The sequence below is a fragment of the Coturnix japonica genome, chromosome 4 (genome assembly GCF_054131305.1).
Source record: "Coturnix japonica strain WE chromosome 4, WE-NBRP24, whole genome shotgun sequence".
In the NCBI taxonomy this organism is placed as follows: domain Eukaryota; kingdom Metazoa; phylum Chordata; class Aves; order Galliformes; family Phasianidae; genus Coturnix; species Coturnix japonica.
The window spans coordinates 90,583,796-90,601,132 of record NC_140666.1 but is presented as its reverse complement, the minus strand read 5'-3'; the positions used below and the strand labels follow the sequence as shown (position 1 = coordinate 90,601,132).

The 17,337-nt window shown below is 56.5% G+C and overlaps 1 protein-coding gene across 11 annotated transcripts in view; it reads right to left on the bottom strand.

The window, feature by feature from the left end:
- The window catches only part of ZNF638 (zinc finger protein 638), a 34,147-nt gene that overhangs the window by 13,787 nt on the left and 3,023 nt on the right, over positions 1-17,337 (bottom strand). For 3 of the 11 annotated variants that reach the window (XM_085547584.1, XM_085547585.1, XM_085547586.1), the window contains exons 1-9: positions 9,241-11,276; positions 5,145-5,206; positions 4,929-4,967; positions 3,926-4,233; positions 2,919-3,250; positions 2,266-2,412; positions 1,409-1,540; positions 713-771; positions 507-547 (exon numbers count right to left, since the gene is read on the bottom strand). In XM_085547584.1, the coding sequence (XP_085403710.1) occupies positions 507-547; positions 713-771; positions 1,409-1,540; positions 2,266-2,412; positions 2,919-3,250; positions 3,926-4,233; positions 4,929-4,967; positions 5,145-5,206; positions 9,241-11,127 (3,007 nt within the window). In that variant the 5' untranslated portion in view covers positions 11,128-11,276. The other 8 variants (XM_085547593.1, XM_085547595.1, XM_085547589.1 and 5 more) reach the window with 7 other exon arrangements.

Below are 17,337 nucleotides of genomic sequence, written 5' to 3'. Positions count from 1 at the left end.
GTTTCCTCCCTGGGGATCCCATCTATTTATAGGGTTTTCCCATCCATCTATAGGGTTTCCTCCCTAGGGATCCCATCTATCTATAGGATTTTCCCATCTATCTATAGGGTTTCCTTCCTATCCTATCTATCTATAGAGTGTTCTCCCTGGGGATCCCATCTATCTATAGGGTTTCCTCTCTGGGGATCCTATCTATCTATAGGGTTTCCTCTCTGGGGATCCCATCTATCTATAGGGTTTCCTCTCTAGGGATCCCATCTATCTATAGGGTTTTCCCATCTATCTATAGGGTTTCCTTCCTATCCCATCTATCTATATGGTTTCCTGTATAGGGATCCCATGTATCTATCGGGTTTCCTTCCTGGCCTCATTGTGGTCCAATTGGGTTCTACCCATTAAGGCAATGGGATGCTCAGCCCAGCGCTGCCCCATTGACAGTCACTACCAGAACCCAAAGAGCTGGGAACAGACTGAGAGTCAATGCAGGTCTCTCAGCTGAACCTCACCTGCAGTTGGTTTCGCTGCCTTGGTGCTGGTTGGATGTTTCCTATTAAAAGCAATAGGGGAAATTAGAGAAAGAAATGGGAGTTTGAAAGGATTTAGAGCAGCCAAATGAGCTCCCAACCCAGCAAACCCCAAAAGGAACCCAAACCCGTTTGGTGTGCGTTGGTTTTAAGGAGCAGATGCTGATGCAGGAGCTGGCAGGACTCACCTGGTGCTGGGGGGCACCTTCCTGATGAGCCGCGGCTTCTTTTTGACCCCAGTTTTGGGCTAAAAAGGGCAGAAAAAGGAACGTCAGCTCCACATTAACACAGGTGGGGCCTCCCCATGCTGAGCTGGGATTCCATCATCTATAGGGTTTCCTTCCTATCCCATCTATCTATAGGGTTTCCTCTCTAGTGATCCCATCAATCTATAGGGTTTCCTCTCCAGGGATCCCATCTATCTATAGGGTTTCCTCTCCAGGGATCCCATCTATCTATAGGATTCCCATCTATCTATAGGGTTCCCATCTATCTATAGTGTTTCCTCTCTAGGGATCCCATCTATCCATAGGGTTTCATCTATAGGGATCCCATCTATCTATAGGGTTCCCTCTCCAGGGATCCCATCTATCTATAGGGTTCCCTCTCTAGTGATCCCATCAATCTATAGGGTTCCCTCTCCAGGGATCCCATCTATCAATAGGGTTTCTTTCCTATCCCATCTATCTATAGGGTTTCATCTATAGGGATCCCATCTATCTATAGGGTTTCCTCTCCAGGGATCCCATCTATCTATAGGATTCCCATCTATCTATAGGGTTCCCATCTATCTATAGTGTTTCCTCTCTAGGGATCCCATCAATCTCTATAGGGTGATGTGTGCACCCCCTATATCACCCATCACCCCCCATCCCCCCCCTCACCTGGCTGGTTCCTGCTTTGGGTTTCTCAGCGACGCTGATTTTCACCTGTTTCCCATTGACCAGCACTGGGACGGTCTCCCCATATTTCACAGCCGCCATCACGGCCTCCTTGTAATTCATCTCCAAATAGGCCTGAAAACAAAGGCACCATCAGCACCCAGTGATGCAGCTGCTGCAGGACCCACAGCTCTACAGCCCTGTAGCCCCACAGCCCCATAGTCCCATAGCCCCACACAGGCCCACAGCCCCTTATGCAGCAGCAATATGGTCCCATAGCAAACAGCCCCAGCTACGTCAATGGGGACAAACCCCAACCCATGAGCTGAGGATCCAATAGGGGTTTGAAGAGGATCCAATAGGGGTTTGAAGAGGATCCCATTGGGGTTTTAAAGGATCCAATAGGGGTTTTAAAGGATCCAATAGGGGTTTGAAGAGGATCCAATAGGGGTTTTAAAGGATCCCATAGGGGTTTTAAGAGGATCCCATAGGGGTTTTAAAGGATCCCATAGGGGTTTTAAGAAGATCCAATATGGGTTTTAAGAGGATCCAATTGGGGTTTGAAGAGGATCCCATAGAAGTTTTAAGAGGATCCAATAGGGGTTTGAAGAGGATCCAATAGGGGTTTTAAGAAGATCCAATAGGGGTTTTAAAGGATCCAATAGGGGTTTTAAAGGATCCAATAGGGGTTTTAATGCTGCACTGTTGGCTGGGACTGACCTTGTTCCTGGATAGAGCAGCCCAGCTCCTTATGCAGCAGCAATATGGTCCCATAGCAAACACCACCATGCAGCCCATCAATGGGTCAAGCTCCTACCCATGAGCTGAGGATCCAACAGGGGTTTTAGGCTGGGACTGACCTTGTTCCTGGAGCGCAGCAGGATGAGGTCGCTGACTTTGCCGAAGGGCTGCACGATTTTCTTGATGTCCTGCTCGGAGAAGCCGTCGCTCGGCAGGTTGGAGATCTGCAGCACCGTCCCGCAGTTGAGCAGCTCCTCTCGCAGCAGCTGCAGGTTAAAGGGAAGAGCAGAGATCAGCACAAACCATGGGTGCTGCAACAGAATGGGATGGGACCTGGATTGGAGCCTGCAGCCCCACAGCACCATAATAGCCCCACAGCCCTACAGCCCTACAGCCCCATAGCCCCACAGCCACACAGCCCCATAGCCCCATAATAACCCCACAGCCCTACAGCCCTACAGCCCCATAATAGCCCCATAGCCCCATAATAGCCACACAGCCCCACAGCCACATAGCCCCACAGCTCTACAGCCCTATAGCCTCACAGCCCCATGGCCCCGCAGCCCTGTAACCCCACAGCCCCATAGCCCCATAATAGCCCTACAGCCCCATAGCCCCACGGCCCTGTAATAGCCCCATAGCCCCACAGCCCCGCAGTCCCACAGCCCCATAATAGCCCCACAGCCCCATAACCCCACACAGCCCCATCATAGGCCCACACCCCCACAGCCATAAAGAACGCTGGCAGCAAGCAGCACTACTCAACCCTCACCCTGTTATATGGAGCAGCACGAGCCCTGCTGGTTCCTGCAGCTGAGCCTTCCTCCTCCTCCTCCTCCTCCTCCTCCCCTTCATCCTCCATCTCCTCCTGGTGTAACTCCTCACACTGAGGTGATGAGCCGGATGCAGCCACTTCCTTCTTTGCAGCCTTGGCGGCGCTGCAGCTTTTGGGGGGTTTCTTTGTATTTGCAGCCGCTTTTGCTGCTGGTTTCCCTGATCCCGATGATGCTCCGGGAGCAGTTGGTGCTGATTTGTGCTTGTTGAACTCGGCCACGAAGCCGGGACCCAACGTCTTCATCACCGCGTCCAGCGCCGCCTTCCTGTCTGCAATGGAAGGAGCACAGGGTGGGTTTGCTGCACCTTTAATGCTGCTGCAATCAATGCAGCTCCAGATCCAGCCAGCTCCAATGGCACCCTATGGATCCCTATGGATCCCTGTGGCACCCTACGGATCTTTATGGCACCTTATGGATCCCTATGGCACCCTATGGATCTTTATGGCACCCTGCGGATCCCTATGGCACCCTATGGATCCCTATGGATTCCTGTGGCACCCTATGGATCTTTATGGCACCCTATGGTTCCCTATGGATTCCTGTGGCACCCTATGGATCTTTATGGCACCCTATGGATCCCTGTGGATCCATATAAATCCATGATCTACCCAACCAACCCTCCATTGGTGTCCGTATTGAAAGCCATTCAGACACCCCTTCCCACAGCTAAATCCTCCATGAGACCCTCCCCAGTGCCCATCCCAAGGCCATGACCTGCCCAACCAACCCACTGATGTCCCCATGTACCTTGGGACCCCATGATCTACCCAACCAACCCATTGATGTCCCCATGTACCTTGGGACCCCATGATCTACCCAACCAACCCACTGATGTCCCCATGTACCTTGGGACCCCATGATCTACCCAACCAACCCATTGATGTCCCCATGTACCTTGGGACCCCATGATCAACCCAACCAACCCACTGATGTCCCCATGTACCTTGGGACCGTGTTCCCCTCCTGGCTGCCCAGTCGTTGCTGGAGGATCGCTGTGGTCGGGGGCTGCCCCTCAGGGGGTTCCTGGATCTCTGTGGGGACCGTGACCAGTGCCTGGGGCTGCTGCGCCGCGCGGGACGGGGGCTGCGGCTCCTCGGCCGGGATGGTCGGTACCGACCCGGGCTCCTGGAGCGCGAGCGGGAGTGACGGGGCCCAGAGCTGGAGTAGGAGGGACGGGGGCGCCTGGGGCCGGGGCTGGCCGAGTTGGAGCGGTGCTTGGGGGTCTGGTTCTCCTTCCTGTCGGCTGCATTGCTATGGAAGAGAGGGTGATGGTGAGTGAGCACAGGGAATTCAGTCGTGGAGACACTGCAGGGATTGGGTTGGAGGGGAACTCAAAGATGGCAGAACCACGGGATGATGGGGATGGGTTGGAAGGGTCCTTAAAGGTCATAGAACCATGGAATGGATTAGGTTGGAAGGGTCCTTAAAGGCCACAGAACCATGGAATGCTGGGGTTGGGTTGGAAGGGTCCTTAAAGGTCATAGAACCATGGAATGCTGGGGTTGGAAGGGTCCTTAAAGGTCATAGAACCATGGAATGCTGGGGTTGGGCTGGAATATGATCTCAGAACCACAACCATGGAATGCTTGGGTTCAAAGGGTCTCAAATGACAAAGAACCACAGAAGGTCTTGGGTTAGAAGGGTCCTTGAAGGTCATAGAACTATGGAATGTTGGGGATGGGTTGGAAAGGATCTCAAGACCCACAGCCACGGAATGGCTCGGGTTGGAAGGGTCCTCAAAGATCATAGAACCATGGAATGGATGAGGTTGGAAGGGTCCTTAAAGGTCACAGAACCATGGAATGAATTCAGGACCAAAGCTGCTCTGATGGCCCACAGCAAGGGAATAGTGAATACAGCCTGGCAGTGAACAAGGCTGGAGAATTAATGACGTTAATGACCATTAGCAGTAAATTAAGAATAAGGTGTAATCAAGGAGCCGTTACCGCTTTGAGGAGCGAGACTCGGGGTTCCACTCGGGGTACCTGCAGGGGAGGAAACAGCTGTCAATGAGGAGACCCCATCCTCACCCTAACACAGCCCCCAAGGAGAACTGCAGCCCCCAGCACCCACCAGCACCCAACACTGGGCCCAGTTACACACAGGGAACCCCCACCCCCACATAAGCCCTTTTTCTCCCCATTCAGAACCCAAATCCTTACTGTTGGCGTAAGTGGCGGCAGCTGTCGATGTGGGCCGGGGTGTTTTGGTGCAGGATCCAGTCCTACAGGGATAGAACACAGGCAGGGGGGTCGTGCTTGGCCTCCCATCAGCAGCCAGTCATAGCAGCAATGCAGTGGGGTCTGATGGCTCACCCTGCACCAGCTGCATTGGTGCAGGGGATGGGAACACAGCACGAGTGGGGAGGGCTGCTGCACCTGGGCCCTGCAGCAGCAGCACGGCTGACCCTGCCCAGCACCAGCACTGCAACCTCAGCTGCACACACAGGGCATTAATGCGTCCCCTAAACCTCACCATCCCCATCCATTGCTTTGTACGAGAGCTGCAACTCACCATCCATCAATTGCTCCATAGGAGAGCTGCAACCCACCATCCCCATCCATTGCTCTGCAGGAGCTGCAACTCACCATCCATCAATTGCTCTGTAGAGCTGCAACTCACCATCCCCATCACTTGCAACTCACCATCCCCATCCATTGCTCTGTACAAGAGCTGCAGCCAAAGCCCTGCATGCAGCACCCAGCCCTGCTGCTGAATGCAGCGGGATGAGCGCTGCGCCTGCATGCAGCACCCAATGCAGCCGCCCAACGGAGCAGGGCTGCGCTGCCATCACACACAGCCCTTCCAGTTGCACGCTGGCTGCTAACAAGGGGCAGTAAAGCCATTCTAGGACTGCACGGAGCACTCAGCTGGTAGAGAAACGGGCTGGATGGCCAACACAGTGGAGATGCATCCTCAAGGCAGGTCAATGGGGAGCAGCACGTGGGCTGCACGCTGTTGGATCGGTGCTGGTCAAGAACATGGGTCTTGTTTGAAGTCAGTTCCAGCTCCTGAAGCAGAAGCAGCAGTCCGTGTGGTGGGGCTAGGGAGCAGGTTGATGGAGCGACCCGCATGCTGCCAGCAGCGCTGCATGCACTGCACACACACAGCACCAGGAGCAGCAATGCAGCGCTGTGTGCTCCGTGCAGCTGGAGCTGCCCCTTCCTGCAGCTCACAGCCAGATCCTCGGCCCCAACCCACCGGCATCCTCCTTTCCTTACTGCCTTCATTGCAGCAATGCACGCTCACTGCCTTCGCTGCAGTAATGCACGCTCACTGCCTTCACTGCAGCAATGCACGCTCACTGCCTTCACTGCAGCAATGCACGCTCACTGCCTTCACTGCAGCAATGCATGCTCACACCTCGTTCCATTACAGAGCCTCCATCTGGTTGCATTCCTCCTCTCCAGCCGACTCCTGGTCCTCCCCAGCAGTGACCATGGGGGCAGTTGCAGCGCTGCAGGATGGTGGGGGCTGCAGGGTGCTATGCAGATCAGCCAGGCCGGGAGCCTCACCACCCACCCGTTATAAGCACTGCAATATGAGCTGCTGGGCTGCAGGGTGCAGAGCTGCCTGGAGACGAGGCGGCTGCAGACAAATCACATCTCAGTGCTCTGCTGTAACCACTGCTGGAGTGAAAGAGGAGCATCCACAATGCGCTTCACCTGCTGGGGGCTGTCAGCAGTCCTGCAGGGAACATGGGGCTGAGATTGCACCATGCAAAGGGCAGGGTGGCTCTGCATCATAGCAGCACCAAAGCAGAGCTGCTGCGGATGCACCGCGCACACGACGGCCTCATAGCGGTGCTTCCCGTGGGTCTGTGCTAAGAGCAGAGCTGTGCCCTGCTGAGCGCTGCAGCAGCTGCAGGAGCTGCATGGAGGGGCACCCAAGCTGTGTGCAGGTCATAGAAGCACTGAGTCGCATCCAGCTGCGCGGCGCTCCACACTGAGCTCCTGGTTGCACGCTGACATCTTGCAGAGCTGTTTCAGCTTTGCTTTCATCTGAGCTCGTTAACGAGCAACATTAAACGCCCAAGAAAAGCGGCACGTGGGGAGAGCTGGGTGATGCTGTGGGGTGCCAGGCTGGGCTCCATGCGGGATAGGAAGGATGGGGGGCCAAAGGGACACAGCCCAGGGGGCAGAGATGGAGCACTGGGGTGATGGCTCTGACATGGGCTGTGATCCATGGGCACTGTGTGCTCTGACATGGGCTGTGATCCATGGGCACTGTGTGCTCTGACACGGGCTGTGATCCATGGGCACTGTGTGCTCTGACATGGGCTGTGATCCATGGGCACTGTGTGCTCTGACACGGGCTGTCCTCCATTGGCACTGCAGCTCACCACTACCACGAGTCCTCTGAACTCCAAACCTGCCACTTCAACAACGCTGTGACTGCAGTTCAGGCATGAGGTCTCCTTCAGCGCTGGATTAGAAGGTTCTTCTCATTCAATACCCTCCATCCTCTTCACAACTCAGCACCCGCCATGCTCTGAGCCGTCACCGTGCTCTGAGCCGTTGCCAAGCTTTGAGCGACTGATGTGCTTTGAGCCATCGCCGTGCTCTGAGTCATCTCTTCTTTCCAAACACACCACGGATGTCTGGATGTTGCACTACAGGACTCAGTCAGTGGGGAAGCCCTGGAGGCAGGTGGGAGGTCGGGCCGGGTGCTCTTGGTGGACTCTTCCAACCTCGGTGGACTCTTCCAACCTCGGTGGACTCCTCTTCCAACCTTGGTGGACTCCTCTTCCAACCTCGGTGGACTCTTCCAACCTCGGTGGACTCCTCTTCCAACCTTGGTGGACTCTTCCAACCTCGGTGGACTCCTCTTCCAACCTCGGTGGACTCTTCCAACCTCGGTGGACTCCTCTTCCAACCTTGGTGGACTCTTCCAACCTCGGTGGACTCCTCTTCCAACCTCGGTGGACTCTTCCAACCTCGGTGGACTCCTCTTCCAACCTTGGTGGACTCTTCCAACCTTGGTGGACTCTTCCAACCTTGGTGGACTCCTCTTCCAACCTCGGTGGACTCCTCTTCCAACCTTGGTGGACTCTTCCAACCTTGGTGGACTCTTCCAGCCTTGGTGATTCCACGATCAAACCTTCCTGGTTTGGCCCATCACAACGGCAGCACTTCGTAGCTCAGCATCCCGGAGCCACACACGGCAGCTCAGCCCCACACCAGGAACTGCCACCTCCCCAAAGAAGGTCTGTGCCACCATAGAGCTCAGCTCAGGGTGGGAGGGAATGTGGGGATGTCAATGTGGGAACCCACTGTGACACAAAGCCACAGCCCCACAGCCCCAAGGAAAACTCAGCTCCTTTGGCAGCGCCTGCACTGCATCGAGCAGGATAAGCTCAGCACCCCAACAGCTCACATGGAACAGAGGGCACTGCCCAGGGTGCAGAGCCTCGTGCTTAACACAAACCCCATCTGTTACCTGCTCCATTTTACACATCCTTCTCTGAAGCGGAGCTCCCCCAACCCGCCATCTTGCTGCATTTCTTCCTGGCCAGGAGCTCCACGCGGCCACGTCCCGTCTCAGATGCAGCAGCCTCTCATGGCTTTACCCCCATGGACTTCCTGTGTTCATTGAAGGTGACTTCGCATTTCAGCACACGGAACTGGAACCAACGCGGGCTGTTATCACCAGTTACATCCTCGTGCGCTGTGACACACCAGCTCAGCTCCTCCAAGGAACACCCGCAGCCTTCAGGATCCTCTTCTCTCTCTTCTCTTCTCTCTCTTCTTCCTCCCTCTTCCTCCATGGGTCGGTGCTGCTCCCAGCTCTGCAGCCCAGGCTGTGCTGGGTGGACGGATGGATGGATGGGAGGTGCTGTGTGCATTGCTCGGGGTGGGAGCCATCCCTGGGACAGCCAACACCACGCAGGGCACGCTCAGAAGGTGATGTTTATAGAGATGGGCAGCACTCTGCTGCAACCAGCTCTGCAGCAGCAGGGCTGAAAACACCAACACCTCACCTGGGTGCACACCAACACTGCTGGGGTCAGCACAGCACCGCCGACCACCAGGAATGTCAGCGGGTCAGGCTGGTGCCAAAGGGTTTGTTCAGCTGGTTGAGATCCAAAGGCACACAGCGTGTAACATTGAACAACAGAGCACACTGCAGCACGGGGCCAACCCTGCACCCACACCAATGGGGCGGCCCCACACGGGCACAGGAGCGCAGCACGGCTCAGCAACCACAGCGGGGAAGGAGCCGGGTACAAGTACAGCAATAATCTGTAAAGACACTCACCTTCATACGAGCGCATTCTACGTTACACAGAGAACACAAATGTGGGAATATTCTCGGCGACGTGGCGTAGTAGTCGTTCATCATGGACGGGGTGGGCAACCGTTTGATCTTCTGAGAGTCCGCCTGCAGGAAGGACGGCAGCCACGACGCCTTCACCACGCCAAAGGGGGATTTAATGGGCCCCTCGTGCTGCGGCTGGAAGGGCTTCTGCCCCATCCCGGAGCTGGGGGCGCTGGGCCGGCCGCTCCCGGCCTCGTGCTGGATCCTGTCGCGCTGCTCCAGGATGGCCAGCAGCTCCGCCGAGAAGGGCGGCTGCGGGAGGATGGGCACCACGGGCTGCGGGATGAGCTGCGGCACCACGGGCTGCGCCATGGGCGGCACCGACAGCGGCAGGATGGGCGGCATGACGGGCAGCACCGCGGGCGGGGGGCCGGCCTTGCCCACGGGCGCCGCACACAGCCCGCCTGCCTTCCCCGCCGGCTCTGCTGGGAAATAAGGGTGAGGGTTGGCCGGGTCGCTCTGGAAAGCTGGCGGGGGCTTCATGACGTCCTGCGGTGGGAAGGCCGGGCCGCACGGCGCGCCGGCCGGAGGGACGCCCATGGGAACGCTCTGCTCGCGCTGGAACTCTTCCCTCTTCTCTGCGCTCGGGGCTTCGTGGTTGTAGGGCCGCGCTTCCAGGGGCTCCTCTCGCAGCGCTTCCATGTTGTAACCTCGCAGCTCCAGCGGATCCTCGGTGTACCCGTACTTGCTGGCGTGCCCGTAGTCGATCACCTTGCCCTTGACGGCGGCGCCGCTCGGCCCACTCACGGCCTCTCCTCGGCTCTGGGGATGTGGGCCGGGCATCGGGTGGCCCATCTTCCGCAGCCGGATCTCTCTGAGGATGAGCGGCATGTTCTCGGGCGTCAGCTGCTCATCGGGGTAGCGGCTGAGCTCCTCCAGGTCCTCGTTGGACAGCCCGAAGCTGGCCAAGATGCTGGAGGCGCTCTCTGGCGTGTAGCGGTTCTGCGCTCCGGCGTTCTGCTCTGGGAGCCGGGCCGGGGGCTTCTGTGCCACAACCGGGGGGGGTGGGCAGGGGTTGCCGTCCCAGCGCCCCCCACGCACGTCTCCCTTCTGCTCCTGGTGCAGGTTGCTCTTGGCCTTGGCCTGCCGCGGGTCAGCCCGGTGCAGGGTGACGCGGACGTTGATGCGCTGTGAGCCGCTCCATGGCGCGCTGTCCTGCCCCGACGCTCGCGGCGTGGCCCCCCGCGGTGCTCCCGGTGCCGGTGCTCGCTGCGGTGCCGTGGCACCATGGAAGGATCCCGGGGGCTTCGCTGCAGACGGGTTGGGGCCTCTGGGCCTCTGCGGCAACGCTCCTCTGGGGCTAAACATGGCGCTCTTCACCACGGCCCGGCCGAAGGGAGCATGAGGAGACGCGGAGCTGCCGGCGGTCAATTGCTGCAGAGCCAAGTGGGTCTTAATGTGAGCAAGCTGAAAAGGAGGAGGGCCCAACACAAGCGGGCTCGCAATGCCAAGGTTCAAGGAATTCACAAGTGGAGCGAAACTTTCCAAGAACAACACAAAGCTGAAAGTTAAAAGACAAGGGTTAGATGGGTCAGCGGTGCACCGGCTGCAGGGGGGGCTATAACCAGTGAGAACAACAGGGCAGGGCACAAAACAGCACCTTAATGACAGCTCAAATGGCATTTCTACATTCAACCGAGCCACCATCAGCAGCGCTGCCCATGGCTCATATGGCCTCACCCCACACAACGCTCCCCATGGGAGGGTCTGACCCGATGCATTTGGTGCTACAGAGAACGAACCCAGAGGTGACAGCATTGCACAGCCCGACATTCCAGGCCTTAAAACAACATCCTGGTGTGTCACATCCCATGGGCAGTAATTCATAGCCCGACATCTCAGGCCTTAAAACAACATCCTGGTGTGTGCCAGCCCATGGGCGGTACAGCGGAGGGCCTGGAGCTCACTCCGAATGTTCCACAAAGCAAAACTGAGAAATAACAGTCAGTTGGGTGTGAGGTGGCTGCAGGCTGCAGGGCTGGCTTGCAGAGGGACGCTCCCATTGCAGCTCCCGTGGGGAACGACTGCATCCTGAAAGCATCCGCGGGGCGGTGAGTGCATCCTGCGCCTGCAGCTCCGGCTGGATGATGTGAGAGGCTGCACTTGGTACGGGAACGACTGGAGGCAGGACGGGGTGAGGTGGTGCAGAGCTGCAATGCAGCGTGCAGCGCTGCAGGGAAAACATCCACTGGGACTTCAGCTGCAACAGCGGGAGCTCAGAGTGCAGCAGGACGTGTGGGTACAGGGAGCAGCACCCTCACTGCCCAGCACCCTCACTGCCCAGCACCCTCAATACTCAGCACCCTCAATGCTCAGCACCCTCACTGCCCAGCACCCTCAATGCTCAGCACCCTCAATACTCAGCACCCTCAATACTCAGCACCCTTACTGCCCAGCACCCTCAATACTCAGCACCCTCAATACTCAGCACCCTCAATGCTCAGCACCCTCACTGCCCAGCACCCTCACTGCCCAGCACCCTCAATACTCAGCACCCTCAATACTCAGCACCCTCAATACTCAGCACCCTCACTGCCCAGCACCCTCAATGCTCAGCACCCTCAATGCCCTGCACCCTCAATGCCCAGCACCCTCAATACTCAGCACCCTCAATACTCAGCACCCTCACTGCCCAGCACCCTCACTGCTCAGCACCCTCAATACTCAGCACCCTCAATACTCAGCACCCTCAATACTCAGCACCCTCAATACTCAGCACCCTCACTGCTCAGCACCCTCAATACCCAGCACCCTCAATGCTCAGCACCCTCAATACTCAGCACCCTCAATGCCCAGCACCCTCAATGCCCTGCACCCTCAATGCTCAGCACCCTCAATGCCCTGCACCCTCAATGCCCTGCACCCTCAACACTCAGCACCCTCAATACTCAGCACCCTCACTGCCCAGCACCCTCAATGCTCAGCACCCTCAATACTCAGCACCCTCAATGCCCAGCACCCTCAATGCTCAGCACCCTCGATGCTCAGCACCCTCAATGCCCTGCACCCTCAATGCTCAGCACCCTCAATGCCCTGCACCCTCAATGCCCTGCACCCTCAACACTCAGCACCCTCGATGCTCAGCACCCTCAATGCTCAGCACCCTCAACGCCCAGCACCCTCAACACTCAGCACCCTCAATACTCAGCACCCTCAATGCTCAGCACCCTCAATACTCAGCACCCTCAATACTCAGCACCCTCAATGCTCAGCACCCTCAATACTCAGCACCCTCAATACTCAGCACCCTCAACACTCAGCACCCTCGATGCTCAGCACCCTCAATGCTCAGCACCCTCAACGCCCAGCACCCTCAACACTCAGCACCCTCAATACTCAGCACCCTCAATACTCAGCACCCTCAATACTCAGCACCCTCAATGCTCAGCACCCTCAATACTCAGCACCCTCAATACTCAGCACCCTCAATACTCAGCACCCTCAATACTCAGCACCCTCAATACTCAGCACCCTCAACACTCAGCACCCTCAATACTCAGCACCCTCAATACTCAGCACCCTCAATGCCCAGCACCCTCAATGCCCAGCACCCTCACTACCCAGCACCCTCAATACTCAGCACCCTCAATACTCAGCACCCTCAATGCTCAGCACCCTCAATGCTCAGCACCCTCAATGCCCAGCACCCTCAACACTCAGCACCCTCAACACTCAGCACCCTCAACACTCAGCACCCTCAATACTCAGCACCCTCAATGCTCAGCACCCTCAACACTCAGCACCCTCAATACTCAGCACCCTCAATACTCAGCACCCTCAATACTCAGCACCCTCAATACTCAGCACCCTCAATACTCAGCACCCTCAATACTCAGCACCCTCAACACTCAGCACCCTCAATACTCAGCACCCTCAATACTCAGCACCCTCAATACTCAGCACCCTCAATGCCCAGCACCCTCAATGCCCAGCACCCTCACTACCCAGCACCCTCAATACTCAGCACCCTCAATACTCAGCACCCTCAATGCTCAGCACCCTCAATGCTCAGCACCCTCAATGCCCAGCACCCTCAATGCCCAGCACCCTCAATACTCAGCACCCTCAATGCTCAGCACCCTCAATGCTCAGCACCCTCAATGCTCAGCACCCTCAATGCCCAGCACCCTCAATGCCCAGCACCCTCAATGCCCAGCACCCTCAATACTCAGCACCCTCAATGCTCAGCACCCTCAATGCTCAGCACCCTCAATGCTCAGCACCCTCAATGCCCAGCACCCTCAATGCCCAGCACCCTCAATACTCAGCACCCTCAATACTCAGCACCCTCAATATTCAGCACCCTCAATGCCCAGCACCCTCAATGCCCAGCACCCTCAATGCCCTGCACCCTCAATGCTCAGCACCCTCACTACCCAGCACCCTCAATATTCAGCACCCTCAATACTCAGCACCCTCGATACTCAGCACCCTCGATGCTCAGCACCCTCAATGCCCAGCACCCTCCTGTGCAGCTCCATTGGTTCCACAGCAAAGCAGCCTTGGATGTCCCTGCAGCTCCATTGGTTTCACTGTAAAGCAGCCTTGGATGTCCCTGCAGCTCCATTGGTTCCACAGCAAAGCAGCCTTCCCAAAGAGCTTGAGGATCCTCTTCCCTTGTCCAGCCCCCTGCCGTGATGCTGGCCGAGTACTGAATCCATTCAGGTGCTGCTCTCAGTCCCTGCCACCACCAAGGGCTGTACATCCAATCTGCCACCACATTTCTGCCCCACAGCCCATTTAAACCCATCCAGAAGCAGGGCCCTACCCCTCATCACAGCACCAACAGCTGGACCTGCATGCAGGAGTCCCTTATAGAGACCTGCCCATGCAGCAGTGCTCCAGCACTGACCCCTTCCAGCTTCAGTTTCCCCCCCAGTCCACACCCATGGCACCCAGGTCTGATGTGGCACCACCCCGGGCTCCTGGTGCCCGCTCTATGGTGGCACAGGGGCTGCAGCTCCATCCCCCGGGCAGGGACAGCAGCAGGGACACATCAGGATGGATGAGAATCTGCAGGGCTCTGCAGGGAGCTGGTGGGATCCATCACAAAGGGGAAGAGGAGGAGGAGGAAGGTGCAGCTGAGGGACGATGCCGGGCTCCATGAGCTGCTTCTTCTGCCCAAGCGAAGCAGAACAACGTTGCAAAGAAGGAGATGTCCTGCAAGCGGCCGGTGCTTCCTCATCAACAGCTCCAATGCAAAATGAGTCCATGGCTGCCAAAGGAAAACGAGTCAAAGACACTCAATAGAACAGAGAGGGGAGAGAGAGTCAGAACACGGAGAGCTTTCGCCACCATTCGGATCCAGCGCTGCTCCAGGGTGGGGGTCTCACCCCATTAAGGTGGATTGGAAGGCAGAGATGCACCATCACCATCACAGAGCTGGGCTGTGCAGGGCTGCACTGGGGGCAGCAGCTCCTCCATGTCTGCAAGGTTTGCTGTTCCACATCTGGGGGTCCCCAATGGGGTCAATCCGAGCTGTGGGTCCATTCACACTCGGTTCTCAGCCGCAGTCACTCAGTGCTGATGTCAGTGCTAAGAGGAAGCAGAGCAGCAGCTGGGTGCTCAATTGCAGGGTCGGTCTGTCTGTCCCAGCTCCCTCCTGCACCGCGTCCTGCTCCAGCTGCTCCGGATCAGACCCAGGTCCCTCCGTGGCTGCAGACACCCCCAGCAAACAGCAGCTCCGTCCAGCCTGCCCCAATCCAAGTCAGCAAACAGCAGCTCCGTCCAGCCTGCTCCAATCCAAGTCAGCAAACAGCAGCTCCGTCCAGCCTGCTCCAATCCAGCTGCTCCAGATCAGACAGCAGCAGCTCCGTCCAGCCTGCTCCCATCCATCTCCGTGCCCCAAAGGCCGCAGCCAAACACCTGCAGGGCTGCTGGGCCCTGCATCCTCAGCAGGGCAGGGGGGGAGATAAAAGAGCAAGAAGCAATGAGAGAACTCCCAGGTGAGATAAGGATGGGCTGAGGTACAGGGATAAAACCCACAGCTCTATGGTGATGCACAGGCTCCCTCCCAGCTCCTGTCATGTTAAGGCACATCGTGTCCAGATAGAAGGAACCCTCACAAGGCCAATAAATGAGGCTCCAGCACCAATAGAGCCCCATTCCATCCCATTCTATTCCACTCTATTCCATTCCATTCCATCCCGTTCTCTTCCATCCCATTCCATTCCATTCCATCCCATCCCATTCCATCCCATTCTATTCCATCCCACCCCATCCCATTCCTGCTGTGGGTGCCCTCTCCAAACTCCAGCTCTGTGCGCAACTGAACAGCAGCACAACCCCTGCCCTGCTCCCCATGCACACACTCACACAGCAGAGCTCTGTGCACCAATGCAAGCACCGCAGCCTTGAAACGCCAACAGAAAGCATCCAGAACAGCATTCAAACAACATCCAGAACAGCATTCAAACAATATCCAGAACAGCATTCAAACAACATCCAGAACAGCATTCAAACAACATCCAGAACAGCATTCAAACAACATCCAGAACAGCATTCAAACAACACCTCGATGGCAAAGGGATAAGAAAGCACCTCGTTTACCTTCAGATCTGACAGAGCTTCCCTGCAATGCTGCCCAGCTGCAGGAAGAACCGCATGGGTAAATGCAGCCCTGCATGGGGCAATGCAGCCCTGCATGGGGCAATGCAGCCCTGCATGGGGCAATGCAGCCCTGCAGCAGCAGACCATGGAGCAAATGGGAAGGGGAAGGTCTGCAGCAACAGATAATCGGGATAAACAGCTGGGATCCCACCAGTGACAGCAGCACACCCACACCCACACCCACACCCCTACAATGCAGCTGAGCTGTTTGTCCTGGCACCAGGCTCATAAAGGGGTGGGAAAGGACACGAGGCAACGGGATCCTCCTTACCCCTAAGGAGTGATTCAACTTACATCAATGCATCCACCCTGCAGCACAGCAAAAGGGGACAGAGCACACAGCAGAGCATAGAGCACCTTATGGATCTTTATGGCACCCTATGGATCCCTATGGCACCCTATGGATCCCTATGGCACCCTATGGATCCCTATGGCACCCTGAGGCACCTTATGGATCCCTATGGATCCCTATGGTACCTTATGGATCCCTATGAGACCTTATGGATCTTTAAGGCACCCTGAGGCACCTTATGGATCCCTATGGCACCCTGTGGATCTTTATGGCACCCTGAGGCACCTTATGGATCCTTATGGATCCCTATGGCAGCCTATGGATCTTTATGGCAGCCTATGGATCCCTATGGCACCCTATGGGTTCTCTGTGCACCCTATGGGTTCTCTGTGCTGGTTGCTGACCCTGCACACAGCAGGGTTGCAATGGATGAGCACTGTGGGCCTTTGCAACCCACGCTATTCTAAGGATTCTATGTGTCCTTATGGCACCCTATGGATCCCTATGGCATCCCTGTGGATCCTTATGGCACCTAACGGATCCCAGTAGTACCCCATGGGTTTTTAGAACTCCCTATGGATTCCTGTGGCACCCTATAGATATTTATGGCACCCTAAGGTGACCTATGGATCAATAGGATGCCTTAAGAGAACCTGTGCATCCTTTGTGCAGCCTGTGGATCTTTATGGCACCCTATGGATCCCTATGGCACCTTATGGATCTTTATGGCACCTTATGGATCCCTATGGCACCCTATGGATCTTTATGGCACCCTATGGATCCCTATGGCACCCTGTGGATCTTTATGGCACCCTATGGATCCCTATGGATCCCTATGGCACCCTGTGGATCTTTATGGCACCCTGAGGCACCTTATGGATCCTTATGGCACCCTATGGATCTCTGTGGCACCCTAAGGTGACCTATGGATCAACAGGGTGCCTTAAGAGAACCTATGCATCCTTTGTGCAGCCTATGGATCTTTATGGCACCCTATGGATCCCTATGGCACCCTATGGACCTTTATGGCACCCTATACACCCTACGGATTTTTATGGAACCCTATGGATCCCTATACACCCTATGGATCCCTATACACCCTATGGATCCCTATGGCACCCTATGGATCCCTATAC